Consider the following 18532-nt stretch of genomic DNA (forward strand, 5'->3'; position numbering starts at 1 on the left):
CTCTTTGGTTCCAAATCCCCTTTGGAAACCTTGTCTCCTCAGGTTTTTGCTTTCTCTCTTACCCCCAAGGTGTTTAGGTGCGACTGTTATGTCCATGTTAATAAGTCTGCCCAGACTAAATTGGACACCAAGGCCCTCAAATGCCTATTTCTTAGGTGTTCCTCTTCTACCAAAAGGTATAAGTGCTATCATCCCTCTTTCCAGAGGCTTCTCTCCAAAGATGTCACCTTTGAATATGTACCTTTCTTTACTCCTCATCAGTGTCCTCTTTAGGAGGAGAATAATAGGAGTGAAAAGGCTGTTGATGTCACCCCTTTTCTTCCTCCCTTGCATATTCCTTCATTCTGGTAATAGTGTACTTGCCATTTGGTTTTTCATGTAAAGAATGATTTCTCCAGGCCTGAAGCAACAGAGATTTTTTTTTCCTCTGCAATGGCCGAGCTTTTATTGTGGGGCTGTTAGGCTCTGACATGTGGTGATTTGATTGGGGTTTGAATACTTCAGTGAGTTGAGTAGATGAATATCTCAGTACCATTGGTTGGAGTAACAGAAAATTTCTGATAATTAGAAAAAGAAGATGATGTGTAGGCAATCACACAATTAGGGTTCAATGTGCTTGCATTTTGAGAAATAACAACACTGCACGAGGCTACAAGCTAAATATCTGTGGATTACTACCTTATTAATGAAACCGATTGATCCAAACCAACAAACTATTGTAGAGTCATAAGTGACCCAATTGCAGGAAATAAAACCACAATCCCACATCATATTTATGGATAATCTTCAAAAGACAAGACTACCCTATTAATGAAACTGATTGATCCAAACCAACAAACTACAGTAGAGCCACAAGTGACCCAATTGCAGGAAATAAAACCACAAACCCACATCATGTCTGGACCCAACCCCAAGGCCAGGTTTTGTTTAATTACAGAAGTACAACTGAATCCAACAACATATAAATAAGACAACTAAATCTCTTATAACTAACATAATGACACCATTAGTAACCTTCTGTACTATTTGGGAATACCACTAGCCACCAAGCTCCTAATTCCCTCCACCCCACCTTTTTCTTAGTAACGCAAACAAGCATCCTAGCCTGAGTACATAGTTGTCACAGTGTCTACGTGACCCAAGGCACTGGAGGGGACTAGACGCAAGGCAACCCAAGGCATTGGAGGGGGACTAGATGCAAGGCGACCAAGGCATGCAAGGCGCCTGGATGCCTACGCAGCCCCTTGACAACTATGGTATATGCTGAATCTGGCATAGAGTCTGTCTAGAAAACACTGCAACATCTCAATGCCTCATAAGTACGCAATAGAGAATCCATGATAAATTTCCAAGGTAGAAGCCCATCTACAAGTATCATGATCATGCACTTAGGAGGATCTCTCCTAACCTCCAATCATCCTACTATTCCTCTCCTCCACAATGGTTCAAATAGTAACCAAGAAGACATACTGATGCATAAAGTTCCCTCCTTATAAGGGAGACTAACTGCCAAAATCCTATAAGGTCACAAATCCGGATAGGAGGGGCCCAATGACCCCAGCTAACAAAAAAATGGGCCAACTGCCCTTTCTAGGGCAGTTTGTAATTGCACCTTTTTCATGAAATGAATATATATTTTTGTAGTTGCTGACACAGGAAAGAACCACAGCAAGTGCTCTTCTTCTGTCTGCAATTTACCATTGAAACCATCATCATAGAAAGGGTACATAGATATGCTTCCAAATATTATTTAATATGTTTCAATATAAATAGCTTGCCACAAATGACAAAACAAGTTTGGAGTTCAAATCTTAATAAAAATGAACAGACCTTCTCTTTAATCTACCTTACTAAAAAGTTGCTCAAGATTTGTGGGAATGGGATCACTGCTGATAGATTGGGTTATAGCCCTCCAGGAATTATCACACCATGAGGATGTCAGAGAGCAGTTTTTCATACATTATTTACGCATCAAAAGTACTTCTCCTACATATATATGTATAGGCATACTTGTATTCATGGTTCAAAATCTCGCGATATTTCGCCGAAATATCGCTTAATTTCGTATATCTCGAGCTTACCGAGATGCGAAATCAGGTCGAAATGAAAAAATACCATATTTCATCGATATCTCATGAGATATCGACGATATCTCGATATCTCACGAGATATCGACGAAATATGGTATTTTGGCTTAAAGTGTCACGTGGAGGGGGGCTTTAATACAATATTTCGCAGATTTCGGTCCATATTTCGACCGAGAGCTGCATTTGCTAAGGAATTTCAATCTTTTGCCTATTCTTCCACTCTTCCAAACTCTCATCCAACACTCTAGCCATTATTCAAGCACATTGTTGTCAGATTTTCGCCGGTAAACTCATCGGAGGGTCATCTAAGCTCATCATCCAAGCCTTTTTCCACTATTTAAGGTAAATTCTATTCCTCTAAAACTATTTTTTTGAAAAGACTATGTACAAATTTTGTTGGATGGTGATGATATTAATGTTAGACACCGGAGGCCAATCTATAGCCTCACGGTGTCGAAATATTTTTTCCATATGTATTTTTTTTTTTTAATTTTCTGGTTTTAAAAATTCATTTTCCTACAATTAAAATAGGAAATAATTAGGGGTAATATGACTTAGATGGTAATGAATTAAATATATGTTAGACACCAATGGCCGATCTACGGCTTCACGGTGTCGGATTTATTTTTCTGCTCTTAAATAATTATTTTTTTCGGAAATTAAGAAAAATAAATAAAAAAGAAAAAAAAAAAAAAAAAAAACAGAAATAAATAAGGAAAAATATGAGTTTTAAGTTTAAAAAATAATGAAAAAATATGAAAGTTATTTCTATATGTTTTGAAATGCATTACATGTATATTATGTTTACTAATGTTTGGTTTTGTTGTGTTAGGTCAATACTTATATTAACATTATATATAAAAAAATTGGTTTTAATTATGTGAAAAATATAAGGGTTAGGGGAAAACTATTAAAAAACTATACAAGTGTATTAGTAATCGAAAAGTGTCAATCGAAGTGCATCCACATTAAGTATTTTAATTATTTGTGTTACTTACATTGCAGTAAACAAGTATCATTATGGCGGATCGTGATAGACAACATGCGAAGGGCAAGCAAAATGTGGGGAAAGTAGTCAACAAAGGGGGCGGAGGGAACAAAGAGAACAGAGGAACGAGAGAGACTGCCACCAAAGCATAGGGGTGACATTGCATGGTTACATGGCACTCCCATTGATGGGGATAAGAGAAAATCTATATGTAACTATTGTCACATGCAATTTATGGGAGGTGGGTCCAGTAGACTTAAACAACATCTGACTGGAGGATCTAAAGATGTTGTAGGTTGTCATATGGTCCCTACTGAAGTACCCAGGGAGATGGTGATAGTTTGAGGGGAAGAAAGAAGAGGCAGGCTGACAAGCAAAGGATAAGAGAACAACTTGAGGATACAGTGAGGAGTTCAATGGGAAGAGGAAGACGATACAATGATGATGATGATGATGATGATGACTCCTCTGACGATGATGACATTGCAGTACCTGATGACATACAAACAGTAGAGGAGGCTAGGGATTTTAGGCGGACTGTTTCAAGGAGTAGAGTAAGTTTTCAAGATGATCAGCAGAGACAAAGAGTAGGGGGTAGTGGAGGAGCTGGTAGTTCTGGAGGTCCTAGAACTTTGAATCCTTTTAAAAGATCACAAAGTGTGAGGGCAGCCCCAACACCTCTACCAGTACCAGTACCACCATCAACATCTGATCCTAAATTGCATAAGAAGAAAGGAAGCAGTCAACCCAGAATTAAAGGAGCATGGAAGGGGATGAAGGGATTGGTTAAAGAATCAATAGCTAAGTGGATGCTATACCATACGACCCCAGCAAACACTGCACAAGGCCCCCATTATGATACCATGATAGATACCATTGCAGAGGCTGGCCCAGGATTCAAGGGCCCCACCCCATATGAGGTAATGAATGTTTATCTACCTCAACAAAAGAATGAGATTGATTAGTACATTAGTGAGATGAGGAATATGTGGGAGACATATAGGGTGACTATAATGGCAGATGGATGGACTGGGCCTACAAGAAAGTCCATCATCAATTTCATGGTTTATTGTGATGGGAGGACAGTGTTCCTCAAATCTGTGGATGCATCCAAAGAGATAAAGGATGCAAAATATATTTACAGATTGTTAAAGGAAGTAGTGGAAAAAAATGTGGGTATTGAGAATGTTGTCTAGATTGTAACGGACAATGGAAGTAACTTCAAGCTGGCCGGTGAGAAGATGATGAACAATAGTAAGTACCGGCTCTTCTGGACTCCTTATGCAGCCCATTGCATTAACTTAATGCTAAAAGATATGGGAAAGTTAAAGTTGGTGAAGACTGTGGTTGAAAGTGCAAGATAAGTCACCAACTTTGTATACAACCACTCCTATGCACTCAATCTATTGAGGGAAAAATGTGGGGGTGACTTGGTTAGGCCTGGCATCACAAGATTTGCCACCAACTACATTGCCCTCAAAAGCATTGAGACAAAGAAGGCCGGGCTGAGAAGCAGGTTTGCTTCTAAGGAGGGTTTGAATGGAAGAGTTCAGTCGAATGGGAGGGAAGCCCACGATGTCATCCGAGGATGGACCAAACTAAGAGTGTGAAAGTTTTGAGCCGAGGAAAGTTCTACATGTTGCGACTCCTCAAGGGCCAACCATGCGGTCATATCCGCAATAGACTTGATGAAAGATAGTATCTATAGTGTGGCTCCTCGCAGTAGCAAACACTTCTTAGATATCATAAATGCTCGCTGGGAGAATCAACTTATGCATCCATTGCATAAGGCTGGTGAGTAAATTTGTTTTATGTTTACTAATTCATAGTATTTTTATTTACTAATTACCTATGCATTTGACAATACCTCTATTCTATATGTCATATTTTAGCATACTACTTGAACCCTAAGTATCAATATAACAATAGGCTTGGGTTGGAAACTCAACTTATTGATGCTGTGAAACAAGTAGTGAAGAAGTTGGAATCAGATGGTGCACTCCAAGCAATTTGCAACAATGAGGTGAGTTCATTTGGAAACTCAACTTATTGATGCTTTCAAATAAGTAGTGAAGAAGTACTTACTAATTTTCCACATGGGTATAGATCAAGGTATTTAGGGATGCATTGGGAAGTTTTGGAACTGAGGCTGCAATACAAGGCAGAGCACGTGGTGATGCTGGTAATTCTTTTAAGTTTTAAATTACATATGTATTGAAATTTGAAAGTTGAAAGTCAAAACAACATTTGACACATGTCTTTTTTGTTGTAAACTTGTAATGCAATTGAATGGTGGGTGTTGTATGGGAATCGGCTGAAAACTTAAGAAGAATAGCAATTAAAGTCCTTGCCCAAACATGTTCGCATCCTGGTTGTGAGAGGCTGGAGTACCTTTGCACTCATCCACTCTAAGAGGCGCAACAGATTGGGGTCTCAACGTTTATCCGACATGGTGTATGTGCCTCAACTTGAGGCTGAAAGCGCAACACATACGCATGGGACATGAGGGAAAGAGGGGCACCATTGATCTAGCGACATCTTTCAAGTTGACTCGCACGATGAGGACCCTATTGTGGATTGGGTGAGGGATAGAGGTGAGCCAGTGTTGGATGAGGAGGGAGGTAGGCCCGACCCCATGATAGCTTCCGAGATTGGTGTTGATGTGGACGAGTATATGGCGACGAGGGTCGATACATGCGAGGAAGCCTCACCCATACCATTCCCCCAGGTGGCAATGTTGCGATGATGAAGACTGGTCTAAGTCCTCAAATGATGATGATGGTGATGATGGTGATCTTTGGTAGTGGTGATGGTGATCTGTGGGGTGATGTTGGTGGTGGTGATCTTGGAGAAGAATTTGACGGCATGCGAGAGCGTTATGTGGTAGGCCGGGAGGCCCAGGATACGGCACTATAGAGCCACTCCGATTCACCTGGAGAGACAGTTTGATCATGCCACACAAGATACGGACCACAGAGCACGTGCCCCCGCACCCCCACCCTCGAGAGGCCCCCTACATACATACAACAGGAAGCGTAGGGGTCGACAAACACAGTTGCAACCTGATCACATGGACATTGATAACCTATCTAGCTCTGTTGGTAGTTTGAGTATGGGTGATAGGGAGGGAGGACCGAATGGACATTGGCGTGCCCCATCTTTTGACGCACATACCACTCCATTGGCATCGGATTATGGTACATCACAACCTTACGGTGGATATGGATATGGATCATCATCATATGGGCAGTTTAGTGGGGTAGGGGACTATGACTACCAGTCCCAATCCCAGGGACATACTGGATCATCTTTTATAGATAACATCTTTGCATACCCTAGCGGACCTAGCTACCAACCTCACCAGCCATACATGCAACCAATGCCATCGCCTCTTGCGCCGGCGCCAACATCATATCACAATGGATCATCTTCTTCAAGGACTGGATCGATTGGTAACCCTAGTTTATATCCTAGGATAGGTTACCTACAGTATGTTGATGATTCCATTTACGTGACACTTGTGGATGACTACACTCGTTTCTTCTCCGATTCTATACCGTGGTCCACATATGTCCTTCAAAAGAGAGCAATGGACGTCGACTCCAGCGAGGCATGAGTGGGATTGATCCAGGGAGGCACAAGAACCTACTATTAGCAGTTTAGCACTTGTAATTTGTAACTTAAGTTGTGATTTCATTGATCTATGAACTTGTGAGTTGTGACTTGCGAGTTGCGAGTCTTGTGACTTACTAACTTTGACACTTAGTGTATTGCCTTTAAGGCTTTAAGCGAGTTATTGAATATTATGGAGTTTATGAGAATCATGGTACTCATCAATGTGTACTGGCTTTAACTTGATATGTGATGAAGTTAAATACTATTATTAAATATTAACTGCCTAATCTATGTATATTTAACTATTTATACATTAGGGTTGGCGACCGTATGTCAATCAAGGGTGCAAGCCCAAAACACCAATTTGAATTCACATTTTTACAATTTTATGGTTTAAATGTGTTTATTAAGCTTAAGTAAGGCTGTCCATGAAGTTTCAGGCCTAGATATGGCCAAATACCCCCCGAGATGGACCCCTGAAATATTGCAGAAAAAATGCAATATTTCGGTCATATTTCGCGATATTTCGGGTATCTCGGATATCTCGGTAGGCCCAAGATACCGAGATATCGCGAAATATTAAACCTTGCTTGTATTGCTTGAGACTTCGTAATGGATACAAGTTGCATGTTGCTCATCCAAAGTTCCAAACAGATAGAAATAAGAACTACGAAAGGTCAATAAAAGAATATACCTGATTCCAAGCTGCAAGCTGAGCATTAAGTCATAACTTCTATGACCCTTGATAATCGTTTTACCAGGTTTTTTCACCTCCTTGGCAAGTTTTTTTTGTCTTCTTCTTGCTCCTCTGGATGCTGACGAAAAACTATTGTTAAGTACAACTTCACTAATCAGAACACCTTGCATATATTCTCGTTCCAGTATTGGAGGATTTGTGTCAGTCTCCTTTTCATCACCTTCTAAACCAGATTCTCCTGAACTCAAAGATAAATCATGTCCAATTACTTTTTCAATGGATACCTCAAGGCTCCAGCGTCTTTGCAAAGAAACATTCTTAGATTGAGATTGATCCAAATTTAGCAGGTTGGCTTTGGGAAGCTTATCAGATGAACCTCGACATGAAACCTGTTTCTCACCAACTTTAACATCCCCAATATCCAGTGAAGCATGACGGATGTGTGAAGCATTGTTCTGTTTTCTGAGATCCGGCAACAGCCCTCGCTTTCTTAGAGCATTAAGATAAAGCTCTTGCACAGCTGGAAACTTGCTGCCTTTTGGATAAAATGTTCCTTTGCTGTCCTTTAAACCCCTGGTCCAAGTTCCTACATAGCACCCACCATCTTTCCAGGTGTAAACTCCAAATCCATGCATCATTCCATCCAACCAGCTTCCTTCGAATGCATCCCCATTTGTCCATGTAAGAGTTCCTTTTCCAGACATTTTCCCTCCTTTCATGTTGCCCAAGTAAACATTTCCGTTAGCCCAGGTATACTTACCAAGCCCTTCAGTAACTCCCTGAATCCAGAATCCTTCAAAGACATCTCCATTGGGATAAGTTTGGCACCCCAAACCGTGTTTCAAATTCAACCGCCAGCGTCCCTCGTAGACTACTTTATCAGGTCCAATATATGTCCCTGTACCATGCATATAGCCACCAAAAAATGCACCCTCGTAAACTGCTCCAGAAGGCCATTGGATTTTCCCACTTCCATTCCTCATCCCCCTTCTCCACTCACCCTCATATACACAGCCATCTGACCATACATATTTCCCAGGACCTTCTGGCATGCTACCAAGTAATGACCCAGAATAGGATTCTCCATTAGGAAGAAAGAGCTCATCAACTCTAAATCCAGAGGTTTCAAAAGTTGCATGAGCAGCTTGCCCATTACCTACTATAACTTGGTGTTCTTTGCTACTAAATGAAATAGCATCAAGACATCTTGTTTGTTCTGCCCAAGAAAGTTCCCTTTCTGCATTATCAGCAAAGGCCACAGGAACAGACATGCACAATGCCCAAGAGGATTCAGTCCCCTATGGATGATAGACCTACCGGTTCACATAAGCTGGTAGGTGAAAGAGGATACCGCAAAAATATTTTTAAACAGAGACTCAAATGATTTCCCAGAACTGTCTCATTCTTTCATCTGACCAAACAAAAAAGAATTAGTAAGGAAAAAGTAACTTGTAACAACTTAATCACTGAAAATTATATCCAGCACATGCATATAAGCAAATGAAAAACATCATCATCCTCAAGACTGAACACTACTTATTATTCCAATGTATGAAAATACCCACCAACAACAACAGCTGATATAAGATACCAGTAAGAACAAACTAACCATAGAGAAGGTCATCTGTGAAGAAAAATTATGTCTATTCTGTTTCCAACTAAAACATGCACCACAATAAGTCAGCAATTCATTAAAAATTGCAGTTCCATTTCTACTCAGTTAGTTACTAGTGAAACATAAGTTTCACATAATGATAACAAAAACAATAAAAACAACATAACCAAGGGCAGCTGCATCCTCCTTGTAAACCACAACAACACTCCATGCTGTGCGCCACTCAGGTAAACCTACAACTTTTGAATGTGTGGCTTTGAGGCGGGGCATTAAAGTCCATTTCTATGAAAACCATTACTGGCAAGTATGTGCCTCCTATGTAAAAAGACCGGATGCTAAACACAGACAAACCCTAAATAAACTGTGGAGGGTTTGGCAGGGTCCTCAAAACCTCAAAGTATGTGAGTTCTGATCAGCAACTTGCCCTAAACAAGCTCAACGCCATAGACATGGCATTGAAGGCTGCTATTGACAATAAGATACACAAGATCATCATAGCCACTGACTCCAGATGTGCTGCAACATGTATCAATGACCCAAAGGAGGTACCAACAGTTAACTAGAAAAGCAGCACGGTATTATGGAAAGCATTTCTCATCATCAACAATTACTGACATTTGTAAAAATTTAAATTTAAAAAAAAAAATACTTGGCTCCCTTTTTTACCTTCTTTTTTCCTCAATTGTATGCAATTCCGTAAATGTAGAGATTATTTTTAGCCCTGTTTTTCCAACTGACACTAATTTATATCTATCATGCTCTCTTCATATGCTAGATTATATGTTATGTAAGTCCTTTTCTATTAATGTTATGGTCGGGCCGAACTCCAAGGTCACTCACTAAGAAAAGACATCCTATGATTGGGACTTGGGAGGATTTCATGATTACCTAAAAGATTCCAAATTTGTGGATTTTTTTGTTGGGGGGATGTAAGATCTTGTCATGACTCATGACATTGTTTAATGGGTTGGTTATTGATAAAGAAAGGGTGAAGATCTGGGGAAAAGGGCACCCTTTAGAGTGGATATTTTTGGGTTGATATTGTCAAGAGAGAAAATGTTACCTTTGGGCCATTTGAGGCTATATATATATATATATATATGAGAAGAAAAAAGAAGTTGTTAAGAGACCCTCCTAGCCGAACCCTTGACACTCTAAGATCCTTTTTCTAATCTATTTATACCCAACATTCTTCTTATGGCTAGATCCAATCTCCTGGTCCCTGCGGAAAGGAAAAAGAATTTCACGTTCTTCCTTTCGGGAAGGGAGGCTTGTCGACCTATTGATTGAAGATTTCTCTAGACCTCCGGAAAAGCATAAAAAAAGCTCGAATGGTACGATCCCTCCGTCACCCCTTTAATCATAATAAGAATTTTCTATCTCTATTACAATGGATAGAATATGGAAAAAAAAAAAAAGGAAAAAACAATCTCTTATGTTTCCTTTTTTTCTATTACATGCAATTGCATTCCATTTCTTTCGTTCCTTAAGATAGGTGTCAAGTGGAAGTGCAGTGATATATGCAGCTGAGGCATCCTAATAGACCGACTATAGACTTGAACCTTGTTCCTACATGACCCGATCAATTCGAAGGCACTCACCTGGAGGATTAACAGGACGAACTGCAAGTTTTCGGATATGAGATATTCATCCTAGTCACTATGGACGTATTTGTCTAATTGACACGTTTGAAGGAATCAACGTTGGACTTATTGGACCCTTAGCGATTCATGTGAGGATTGGTCACGACCTCTCTTTTGTACCACTAGGGATGCTTAATGCCACTTCGCCAACTGGTGTTGGAGTTAGCTCACCCTCTCAGGATCGCGACCCTTTATCCCATCCATTGTAGCACATGTGTCGCCCAGGGCATGAGGAGCATGATAACTTGACGTCATCCTCACCTTCCTCCAGCTTATCACCAGTAGTCTGTTTAGGGTTCCAAACTCAACGGTGGCAACTGAACAGGAGGGTTGCGCTCATTGCAGGCTCCCTCCTCTCTCTCTCTCTCTCCCACAATCTCCTCGCTCTTCCCTCTCATCTCTTTTTTCTCTTTTCCCTCATGGTCCTGTTTTCTGTCCTCTTTTCTCTGTCTCTTCTTCCTTCTATTTCCCCTTATCTAGATTACCAAATCTGGTATGTATCAACCATTAGATCAGAATCTTTTCCTTGATCTTTAAATTAATCCCACCACTAGCAGATCCATCTCTCTGATCTGCAATATGACGAGAGAAATTAGATTGGCTAAATGTTATATGTGCATGGTGTGTTACAACCACTTATGTCAAAAGCTCAAGCTGTTAAGTAAAGGCAACAACAATGTATATCAACACACACCTCGCACTGCAGGCCTGTAAACACATGGCCCTACATGTGACACACACTCATGTGGAAACACCATCATGTGACACCGAGGGGAGAATGTGTTAGGAAACCCCGTTGCACTTCCCAGGGATCAAACACTCGACCTCCCTGCTCTGATACCATGTTACAACCGCTTATCCCAAAAGCTCGAGCTGCTAAGTAAGGGCAACAACAATGTATATCAACATGGTAAAGGATGAGGAGAGGTGACGGTGGCTCACCTATTTCTGCAATGTGGTTTTTCTGTTTCATTGTGGCAGTTCCTTATGGATTCACTTGGGGTTTTGTGGCCAGTCCCTAAAAGTTACAAAATGCTGCTTAATGTATGGCTTTTTATTCAGTTTGGGAGAATAGGTGAATCTTTTATGAAAAAAATAGATGAACCTCAAGGTTATGCTCTGCATCAGTTATTGCTTTGGATTGTGTGTCATTCCAAATTCTTTGAAAATATGGATTGCTCTGAGTTCAAGATCCAATGTGGTTGCTGATACTCCCTTGATTGAGAAATGTGTGTGTGAATTGTGAAGCCTTTTGGATCTGTCTTCATTCTCTACTACATTTGTCTCCTTATTATCTCTTTCAATTCAATATCAGGCGTATTCTTTTTTCCTTTCTGGAATATGCTGACACAAAGAGGTTGTTGACAATTGATTTACATTATTAATGAAATCTCTTTGGTCTAGCACACCACCCAAAAAAAAAAAAAAAAAAGAAAAAGAAAAAAGTACCACTGATACACATCATCCTGGTGTCAGATTTTTTTTTTTTTTTTTTGGATGGGTAAAAACATATATTCAATGACCCCAAATGAGTACAAATAAGCTCCCCAAAGAGGGAGGTAGAAGGAAAATAAAATAGAGAAAAACCACTATACAGCAACCACGCTCACTGGGTGCTTCAATCTGCCAAGTACACTGGACAGGGAGGTCCCAAGAGAGAACAACATGCCTATTTCTAAGGGTATCCAAACAAGAACCAACAGAAAGATCAAGTTTGCCCCGGACATCAAAGGAGATAGCATCCCAGATCTGCTGAAAGATCTTGATTTTCTGGTCCATCTCCTCAAATTGCTCAGATTATTATCAGTTGATTATGGTTGTTTTTTCCTTATACATTCATCATGCTTCACATCATGAGGAATAATCAACAGAATTGAGAAGATATTAGCAATTTTCAATACGTGGATAATTCAAATGGTTGTCAGATGAGTAGAACATATAATTCCAACAACTCGGGATGAAACAAAAATAGAAGAAGATGGTAACAATAAAAAAGGTTTTACAGGGGTAGTATGAGATTTTCTAACTCCATAAAGTGAAAGGGTGAAGGACTGGGAAAATTGAATCAGTTTAGAGAAACCAAATCAATTACAGAAACCAATGGATAGTAAATCAGACAATGAATCTTCCAAATCAATTGAGCCACAGACCCCTTTATCGCTTTAATTTTATTCTTAAGGTGGGGTACTAAAGTACTAGGACACTTCGAAGACTCTGCAATCTGCCAATTCTAGAAATAACTATAACTTCAAGAGAGGCAGAATTCACAAATTTACTTCAAAATAAGGATACAATGAGCACATAATTTGTAGTCCAACTAACGGCTATACACCTCACAGTATACCGAACTAATATGTAGCTTAAATAGATAGACAACAGGTATCCTCCATCCGATTACAAATGGAATCTGTTGGACTTTCTGACCACAGAACCTATCGCTCTTCCTCTTTCCTCATTCCTTCCAAAACTACTGAGACAAACTACATTGAAGCGCGAAGTCTAGTATTCTCAAGCTTCCGAACAATGAAATACAAAACTAAGTCATCCATTAATCAAAAAGAACTGAAACAACTAAAAAAAATCTAGAATAAAACCAATAGTGACAATTCTGCCAACAAATACATGTCCTCGCAAACCATAATGATATCATCGCACGAGTAATCAGTAATGGAAAATACACATAAAGAAGATGTAAGAATGTTTCTTCCTCTCTTCTTCTTTCCTTTCTTTTGGATGACAAATAAAGAATGTTACCTTGAGTGCGTAGAGAGGACGCAAGATGAACACCACGATGAAGAAGAAGAAGAAGAAGAAAGAGGTAGCAGAAGAACAACGACAGCAACAAGAACAACAAGAGCACTGCTAGGAGAACTGATTCTCTAGTGTTGGTAGCGGCGGTGGTGGTGGTGGTGGTGGGTGGGTGGATGGTGTTGTGATGGTTAAATTTCCGGTTGGTTTGACGACCACAGGTGGCAAAGAAGGCAATGTGAATCGAATCCTAACGAGTGCCGCCCGTCAGCCAGACATAAAAAATAACAATTTTAATAAAACTCTTCTCCCAAGTCCCAACAATAATTATAGGATAAAATTAAAACATTTATTTTAGGTATCAGTGTTGTATCGGCGATATGTATAAGACAGTAGACACCTATGACCTATGGTCTTATAATGGTTGATCCGACCCATATCAGAATTGGTATTGCCCGAAACCGATACAGAGGCATTTGTGAAAGTACAAATGGGAATCAATTAAAATATCGCCAATGTGATTCCCTTCCTTTCACCCATCATCGAGATCCTCTATTTCTGCCTATCCGGTACTGCCATGTGTACCCTAGATACAGCAAGGTGGTGAAAAGACCGCCTTACCCCTGCCTGAGCACATTGCCCAAGAGGGGGTAAGGCGGTCTTTACCACCTTGTTGTGTGTAAAATACATGGCAGTACCGTACAGGCAGAAATAGAGAATCCGGATTCTTTTCTTAAGACATATTGATTGGTGGGGAGATTGACATGAGAAAAGTTGAGATATTGGGCCTCATATGTTGTAGAGTGTTTTTTTTCTCCTTAAGGTAGAGCATGTTGTAGAGTTTTAAGATAAATAAAATGAGTAAATAGGTTTTTTTTTTTTTTTTTTAATGGGATTTCATGGCTATTGTGTCAAGACATGGGTGAAAGTATCGTGCTATCCCCATGAAATAAAAAATTAGCATCTATGTTAATGCTCTTCGTATGCTCTCTCATTGGCCCCTATGTTGGTGTAGGCAGTACATAACCAGACAATAATCTCTGGCCCTTTTTTATTTATTGGTATATTTGATTTGGGAAATAGAACATTACACGATAGTGCGCCTTGTGTGGCTCCCACACCTAGACACACAAGGCGCCTTGACCGCTTGAGATTTTTGCCTTTGCATGGAGGCAAGGCGGTCATTTCAAGGTGCTCAAGGCGCCTTGTGTGTCTAGGCGTGGGAGCCACGCAAGGCACACGACCAGATAGCATTCTTTATCCTATTTTATTTTTTTTATAAGAATAAACCTTATAATACAAAAATAACCTCCTTTTTTTCATAAATTTATATATATATATTCATTTCTTGGCGTATTTGGTTGATCTTTTTCTAAATAAGAATAAATCTTATAAGACTAAAAAATAGAGCCATTTTTTCATAAAAAATTCAAATTATACCTTAACTTCAAATTTACAAAAGATGCATGTCTTCTCCAAGAAGAGGAAGAATGTGTGCAAGAGCATTGTTTTAGTGCTCGGTATCCGAACGGGTATCGGTTAATTTGGAAATTGATACAGTATCGGATTGGTATCGACAAGGATCAATTGTAATATTGGATAAATTTGCTCTTGATCCTTTTTTAAAAATAGGTTTTTTTAACCATTTTACCTCTTGTTCATATTGTCATCGATACGGTATTGGCATGGTATCAAGATTGACAATGTGAAAAACTGATACAGATCGTCTGATACAGGCAATTCGATACCAATACTTAGAACCATGTGCAAGAGGATCTCCAAATGGGGAAATTTAAACTCTCAAATGCAGTGCCCTGCCCGATGCATCGCACTTAAGAAATCAACCAATCACCCTACGCTTAAGAGAAGAAAAAGACATGACTACCCATGTTTTTTAAGTTGGAATTTTATGTGTGGTGCATTGGACAGTGCACAGCCTTTGAGTGGATAAAAATCCTCCAAAATGGTGAGACGGCCATGGAGGCGGCTGGACCATTCAATGATGGTGAACGTAGTTATAGTGGCAACTACAGTGATGGAAGCCGTTTCACTGTTCGATGATGGCCACTACACTATGGTGGTGGCTGCACCGTTAGATGATGGTGGTGGCTGCATCATTCGATGACCGACATCATGACAGACTACAAGCGTGCACCATCGCTCTCATCTTCGCTCCCTACTCCTCAAAACAGCTCTCTTATGATCATTGCAACTTTCCCTCACTTTTTCCTCGACAAAAGTCCTACAAATTTTATGAGATTTTCAAAATGATGAGGTCGGACAGACAATCTCGATAGGAGGTTTTTCATAAAGTGAGAAATCCAACCCCATCAGTCTCACTTTTAGATTTCTGGGGAATGGGGTCTTCATGTTCAGTCAGATTTTTTTTTTCTTTTTCGGTGCACACACACCCAACCCCCATAATGAGGAGGAGGGGGAATTTTATTTATACTATGCGTGGATTACACATGGGTGGAGACAGGCATATCGCACATCGCACATCTTCTGGATCCATGGATTGGAGTTGGGTCAAACTGTTCCACACACAAGTGACAATGCCCTCATAATTAAGGAGTCAGCAATGCTATTATTCTCCATTGAAACAAAATTAAAAGCACAAGATATAAAACAATAAGACAAAATACATGATGTCCTCCAAGATAGGCTTCAAACACAAAGGTGATGCTTCTATTCCACCCTGTGCACCAGAGAGACTATATTCTTGTTATCATTCTCAGTGATAACACGCTCATAATCTTCAGAGATGGCCTCTAACATAGTTGAACATATAGGGAAAATAGTCCATATGGCACATGCCCACTATTCTTTTGTACATGGGAGAGATGATGTAGGTATTCTAACCGTTTGATAGAGAGTCAATGGTCTATATTAGCTACTATCAAATTTTAGTCTAATTCAATCAAATATCTTTTCAAGCATTGATATGCATCTCATGTATGTCCATGCATAGTCACCAAAAAAATTTGTCTTAGATCCACTAGATAAGAACAGAAATTACAGGATAAATACGTTTCAAATTTGTGTTATATCTACTATTTTCTATTTTAAAAAGATTTACTTAATCCTCAAAGTTTGTTAGTACTCATACCACGCAAGAATAAAATAAAATCAAACTTCCAAAATTGCTACAACCTCATTTAATTGTTTTAAATCCATGAAATTCAATGAAAGTGCACCTTAATTGTAGCGTTGGAAGTGACGTTGATGAGGGTTTGAGAGGGGTTTGATTCGATGGCAAGGTCTAAATTTCATTACTTGAGAGTTTTTCGATTTGGGGAAGATGAGAGCATTTTGGTCAATTAAAATACAATTTTAACGTTTAATGTCTATAGTTAACGGACTGGGTGTTTTTGTTACTTAGGTTGGAAAGAAAGGGAGGTGCGTGAAATTTTCCAAACCTCACGTGTGAAAGTGTACATAAGTCATACCTCAGGGGAGGTACGTGAAATTTTCCTTTTATTTTAATAGATATGTGACTCCATGTATCACAATGCACAAAATAATATATATAAACCAATAGAAAATCTAGAAAAAGAATCACATTATCTTAACTTATAAAATTATAAAATCAATAAAACAAAATCCAATAAGGTAACTTAATCGGATAGATGAACACAAAGATATATTTCAGGCATTTTATTACTGTCAGATTGCCAAATGAATCGGATAATAATCGGTGGAATAGGGAGATTATCATATTCATATCCATTAGTTTTCGAACGAATTTAGATTCTCTTAAACGGATACGAACGCTTATCGAATATGAATTTTCGAATATCCATTGACATCCTTAGTCCAAACGGGGTATTCATGTTCAGTGAGAATTCACATATAAGTGAAAAATTACAATAGATGGTAGATTTGTAGTCACGGTTATACTTTTCTACATTTTGATGTTTCAATGATATGCATTAATATTATTTTATTAACGGAATATTATTACCTTTATATATTAAAAAAAAATAAAAAGACAGAACAATTCGCTGTGCAACGACAGGGAAGAATTAGCTGTACCAAATCCTAATGGACCTTGTAGTGATCCTATTAGTTTACAACCCAATAGCAGTTATTATCTTTCTTATTTAGGAAGGCAAGATATTTTAGGTTCCATTTGGGATTTATTAGAGTGATGCAGGTTACAATCAAACCCTAATTTAGATAGATGATTTGAAATGGAGCTCTACCAAAAATAAAAAATAAAAAAAATTGAAATGGAGTACTACCCAAAAAGAAGAAGATTTGAAATGGAGTTTAAGTCAAAGGTGGAATATCCATCCATTATTGTTGAGTAATAAACATATTTTAGTGATATACCTAAATATGGTCACCCAGTGATATGGCAACACGTGGCCAACAGAATTTGCGATCGACTGGATAGATTCCATCAGGTCAAATCTGCACGGAACCCAAGTCATGCATAATCCATAATGGTTGGTTGATTTAGTCGGTTGTGCGCAAATAAAGAATTCTTATAAGGAAACCTCTTATGAATAAGGGATCATTCACATACAAATTCAGAGAATCTTGCACTGAATTAGTATAGCAATCCAACAAGGAAACCATATCTCTCGTTGTGAGCGAATATGGAAACTCGTATTCTATGGGATTACCTTAAAGGGAATCTACAAGCGAGGTCTTTTACTAAGGAAGGGAAACCTGTTATTTTGGAACTCTCCACTACCGTCTTATACCAAGAGCTCAAACTATAAATACCCAAGTACAGATCTCAACGATCCCATTTTGAATATTTGTAATTTTAGTGCTACTAAAAAGATCTGACTTAGACATCAAAGAATCCTTTGCCGGAGCAATTTCTTGACGCAACCACAACCTGCTTTTGATGGCGATCGGTCCTTATCTTGGCTATTGAACCAACCGAACGATTTGAATCTCCCCCAACTACCTAACAGTGTTTGTCTGTCTTTCTTTCTTTCTTTTTTGATAAAATAATTAATGGACCACCATTCCTCCCTGGCCATAAATCTATAAAAATATCAAGTGAGAAAAAGGACAAGTGGAATCTTAGGGAGAGAGAGAGATGGTTCTTCTGCAACTGGATCTGTTGTTCTTGGTTGGAAGCTCTCATGGGAAAGAAAGTGACATTTGGGGACAACCAAT

General features: G+C 39.1%; 1 protein-coding gene across 2 annotated transcripts in view; it reads right to left on the reverse strand.

The window, feature by feature from the left end:
* Positions 1-13455, reverse strand: part of LOC122655835 (phosphatidylinositol 4-phosphate 5-kinase 9-like) — a 91235-nt gene extending 77780 nt beyond the window's left edge. The window contains exons 1-2 of one of the 2 annotated variants that reach the window (XM_043850196.1): positions 13400-13455; positions 7385-8798 (exon numbers count right to left, since the gene is read on the reverse strand). In XM_043850196.1, coding sequence (XP_043706131.1) covers positions 7385-8658 — 1274 coding nt within the window. In that variant the 5' untranslated portion in view covers positions 8659-8798; positions 13400-13455. Of the gene's footprint in view, positions 1-7384; positions 8799-11587; positions 11764-13399 lie in introns of those variants that run through there. The other variant, XM_043850197.1, reaches the window with a different exon arrangement.
* Between the last annotated feature and the right edge of the window lie 5077 nt (positions 13456-18532).

This window comes from Telopea speciosissima, chromosome 3 (assembly GCF_018873765.1).
Source record: "Telopea speciosissima isolate NSW1024214 ecotype Mountain lineage chromosome 3, Tspe_v1, whole genome shotgun sequence".
Lineage (NCBI taxonomy): Eukaryota > Viridiplantae > Streptophyta > Magnoliopsida > Proteales > Proteaceae > Telopea > Telopea speciosissima.